Source organism: Aspergillus niger (genome assembly GCF_000002855.4).
Source record: "Aspergillus niger supercontig An08".
NCBI classification, from domain to species: Eukaryota; Fungi; Ascomycota; class Eurotiomycetes; order Eurotiales; family Aspergillaceae; genus Aspergillus; species Aspergillus niger.
The window spans coordinates 1,850,996-1,855,309 of NT_166524.1; the positions used below are offsets into that span (position 1 = coordinate 1,850,996).

The following is a 4,314-nucleotide window of genomic DNA, read 5'->3' on the forward strand; positions in this document are numbered from 1 at the left end:
ACCTTGGGAGGCGTCGCGGAAGATGTACACCCATGTCCGACAGAACTTAAAGCTTCCGTTCATAGTCGAGGGCACACTCTGGCGCCCGAGCGACTCGGCCAAGACACCAGACGGTGAAGCGACGCCACCGCCCCTCCCTACGATGGGCGACGTGGTTGGCATCGCGTATGATGCCATTCGTCGCGGGTCTTTGTATACGGTAGCGGTGGAGTGTATCCGGGATGTGGAGCAAGACATGGGGAAGTACCCTCACTGCTTGGTCAATTATCCAACGTGCGCATCGAGAATATGAGGCACTGGCGTTCGCTGATGGATATCTAGACTATACGAGTGTTCCCTACAAGTATCAGCGGTAGTTGCTTTGTTCTGGGTCTGTCTGATTTATCTTGTCATATTATTCTAGACTTTTGAATTAATATTACACTATTATACTCATATCTAGCGTTATCTTCGAAGCATTGAATGGCACCAAATAATGGTAAGTGATGGGTGGCTATTACCTTTCAACTAGCAACAGAAGCCGAGTGCCTGCACCATAGCTCGTTACGAGAAACCAGGACAAAGAACATCAGACATTTGTTATTTTGCCGATCGGATCAGACTAATGCAACCTGACAGATGCCAACCGACAAGGGATAGGTCGAGCTGGCAACACCTGGGCAGATTTAGTGGCTGCACAGGGGCCGGGCCAGATGCTGTCATCGCTGCGGGCAATCGTGCAATCGCTCTCCTCTCTTCTCCCTCCCTCCATCTTCTCCTCCCTCGGTACACTTGACTTCAGCTACTGAACTAGCATATTTCCACATTTCCTGGATGATGTACTCTGCCATTATGCACTTACTCTCCTGCCACTACCAAGGTCAGCCAATTTGCTACCGTGGTTCTTCTTGATCTCAACCAAATTACACTTGCAGATATAGTTTTCACCCACTCAACACAACGACCAGGCACATTCCTTCTGTCCAACGACAACAACCGAAATACATAATACTCCCCTTGCCTTTTCCCCGCAACTCGGAAGCTAATAAAGCACCTCATCCAGCTTATCATGTCATCTTCACCCCAAACATGCAAGATAATCGCCGGCAAGAATCACGCCATTGCATCCCGCAATGAGCATCGTGCAGGTACCACCTCGTCTTTCCAGGTTCCCTACATCGCAAGAGCTATATTAGAGCTGTACGGTATCTCAAAATCATGAATATGAAAGTTTGGGGATTTAACTTTTCGACACGCACCCCTGCACAATGGGCTTCTTACCCTTCACCACGAAAGCAGAGGAAGCTGGCGTGACCTCGGAGCAGTCCAGCGATACCTTCAGCGTTATTGACGATGGCAATCTGCAGTATACTGTCGATGGGGGCGCCAACTCTTCCAAGCGCACGTACCAGGAGGCGAGTGGTGCTCCGATCGAGTCCAAATCACCCCTGGGATACTCGGTAGGTGCGGTGACGGTTATATTCTTGAACCTGAGTAAGATGATTGGTACGGGTGTTTTTTCGACTCGTGAGTACTTCTACCAACATTCTCAAGGCTGATTATGCTTTGGATGAGGACGGCAATGCTAACTGCTTGAATCAAGCATCTACTGTCCTCGAGGGTGCCGGATCTGTCGGTCTGAGTCTCTTTTACTGGGTTATCGGCTTCTTTATGGCGGCGAGCATGCTCTCCGTGTATATGGAATTCGTGTCATACTTTCCCAGTCGGTCTGGCTCAGAAGTTGTATATCTGGAGCAGGCATATCCCAGACCGAGATACTTTTTCCCGACGGTGTTTGCGATGCAGACTGTGCTGTTTTCATTCAGTAGCAGCAATGCTGTTGGTATGATGCTTGTGTCAAGCCAATAGACTACAAAGCTAATGTTGTCTCTACATACAGTACTTGCGGAGTATCTGTTCAAGCTTGCGGATGCGGAGACAACCGCATGGAAAGAGAAAGGTGTTGCTGTGGCGGCATATACCGTGGCTGTGCTGAGTATGTTTCACTTGGATGATACTGTGGACTGGACTGATTCATGCCAGTGCTGGCTTTCAACACTAAATGGTCTCTTTGGGTGGCCAATGCTATCGGTGTCGTCAAGCTAGTCACTTTGATCTTGTACGTGTCCTGCGCATCTCTCTGGTCTATCGATACTGACGAAGCAGTATTGGTATCGCTGGCCTCGTCGTCTTGGGAGGCCATACCCCAGTGAAGGATCCTTTGGTCAACTTCCGCGATGCCTTTTCAGGCACATCGGGCGCATCTGTGTACGGGGCGACCAACGCCTTGGTCAAAGTGATGTTTTCGTATGCCGGGTACGAGAATGCCTGCAACGTTGTCAATGAGGTTAAGGTAGGCTTCCCTCCTTCATTTCTGTTGCTACTGCACTAACACGTAATATCACAGAATCCTGTCAAGACTCTTCGTTGGAGTGCTCCAGTCGCCCTCCTACTTACGGCCGTGCTCTACATCCTGGCCAACATTGCTTACTTTTCTGCTGCGAGCAAAGAGGAAATCCTCAACTCGAATGTCACAGCAGCGAGTCTCTTCTTCGAAAAGGTCTTTGGCACATCCGGGGCTTCTAGGGCATTGAATGTCTTGGTCTGTCTCAGCGCGCTGGGTAACCTTCTTGCCGTGTTGATCGGTCAGTCCCGTATGTTGCGGGAATGCGGACGGTATGTCGTTTCCACCGTCTCTGCCACTGTCATTCTAACATGCGTCTGGTACAGACAAGGTGTTCTTCCCTTCACAAAATTCTGGACCTCGACTCGTCCCTTCGGAACGCCCCTAGGACCCTACTTCATCAAATGGGCACTCACAATCATCATGATTATCGCGCCTCCAGCCGGAGATGCCTTCAACTTCAGTATGTGCCCAATCCCTAACCTTTTGCACATATCTAACCTGTGCGGTAGTCGTCGACTTGAGCATTTATCCTTCCAATGCCTTCAACTTCCTCCTGGCAACAGGTATTCTTATCACTCGACACCGGCGCCAGCGACTCAACTTCCCTCCATCTGGCTACAGAGCCTGGACTGTATCCGTCTACTTTGCCATTCTCTCAAGTCTGTATATGCTGGTTGCGCCATGGTATCCGCCGAGCACCGGAGCAGATGGCGGAGACGTCAGCTTCTGGTATGCGACGTACTGTGTTGTAGGGATTGCAATGTGAGTCAACCCATGTCATCGCTTTCGAACAGCAACGCTGATGATAATGATTTGGATAGTATCGCCGCTTGCGGAGTTTACTATTACCTCTGGATCAAGGTTCTCCCTCGCATAGGCGGGTACGAGCTTCGCCAGACAATCATCAATGTTGGCGGTGATGCAACTGCGCATAAATTGGTCAAGGTGCCGAAGTCGCAGGTGGAGGAATGGGATCAGGAGCATGATGCTTCAGGGAGACTGAGGAGGAGGCATCACACTACTGAGGTTGTAACGAAGACGGAGGAAACAGCTTAAGCTGGAAAGGGTAGTATAGAATTGTGCACAAAAATGAGATATCTGTTCAGGGGCAACCATCAATATGTACTGGTGTATAGCTTAAATACGATCCAAATATCTATGAAGTATCGCAGTAATTAGTATGTATATTGTGAAATATATCCAAGATTACGAAGGCGGGACACCAAACCCAACACTACTACTAAAATAGTACCCCATAAGCCACCCCCTCTCCATCCCCGCCATCCTCGCAACAGGCTGGTCCCCAGCAATAAACCAACTCTCGCGCGAACACCGAACGCCACTGTCCGCAATTCAACGAAGTGCGACGGTTCCTGAACCAGATCAGGAATCATAAGCAGGCGTGGCCGTGTCTGAGTTCGGTGAATAGAGACGAAGTGCCGAGTGATTGAACAGCCGATGGATTTGGGGACCATGGAGGAGAAGTTGGAGGGGGATGAGGATGAGGATCCATCCCGGGCAGTTGAATTGGGGATTTGAAGCTGATGTTGGAGAAGTGTTGTAGGTTTATTGAAGAGGGGGCTGACGGTGTATGTGAAGTGTGCGAATTGGTTGGAGAGGATTATGGGGAGGGTAGTGGGGGATTGAGTGTGGGTTTTTTGGGTTGTTGTACTATTGAGGGTTGGCATGGGTTGGCGTACCTTTGGTCTAGGGGTATATCAGTAAACTACTAGTCAAAAGAGTTGGGAGGTTCGGGTTCAAGTATGTTAGGTTGTCTATACTTACTGTTTCTAGTCCAGTCATTGCTTAACTAATCTTCAGCTATTAGATACAATGTCATCATAATCATTATTTATTACGGAGGATCTATAATATCTACCATCACATCCTCCATATCTAACAAAAAACCAATTCAGCGAACCATACAA

General features: G+C 49.0%; 3 protein-coding genes across 3 annotated transcripts; 2 read left to right on the forward strand and 1 right to left on the reverse strand.

Moving 5' to 3' along the window:
• Nucleotides 1–10: 10 nt before the first annotated feature.
• Nucleotides 11–292, forward strand: An08g07750 (hypothetical protein [truncated ORF]; the record flags this gene model as incomplete). The annotated part of the gene is made up of 1 exon (XM_059749201.1): nucleotides 11–292. A coding segment is annotated over one exon (282 nt), but the record flags the coding sequence as incomplete, so codon positions are not given.
• Nucleotides 293–503: 211 nt separating this feature from the next.
• Nucleotides 504–751, reverse strand: An08g07760 (hypothetical protein; the record flags this gene model as incomplete). Its single annotated transcript, XM_059749202.1, has 2 exons — nucleotides 504–528; nucleotides 612–751. 2 exons carry the CDS (start codon nucleotides 749–751, stop codon nucleotides 504–506), a joined length of 165 nt encoding a protein of 54 aa, XP_059601221.1.
• A 496-nt stretch (nucleotides 752–1,247) lies between these two features.
• On the forward strand, nucleotides 1,248–3,442 carry An08g07770 (uncharacterized protein; the record flags this gene model as incomplete). The annotated part of the gene is made up of 9 exons (XM_001392857.1): nucleotides 1,248–1,506; nucleotides 1,583–1,822; nucleotides 1,880–1,975; nucleotides 2,023–2,098; nucleotides 2,146–2,332; nucleotides 2,387–2,655; nucleotides 2,710–2,846; nucleotides 2,896–3,148; nucleotides 3,208–3,442. The coding sequence occupies 9 exons, from the start codon at nucleotides 1,248–1,250 to the stop codon at nucleotides 3,440–3,442; spliced, it is 1,752 nt and encodes a 583-aa protein (XP_001392894.1).
• Nucleotides 3,443–4,314: the final 872 nt, after the last annotated feature.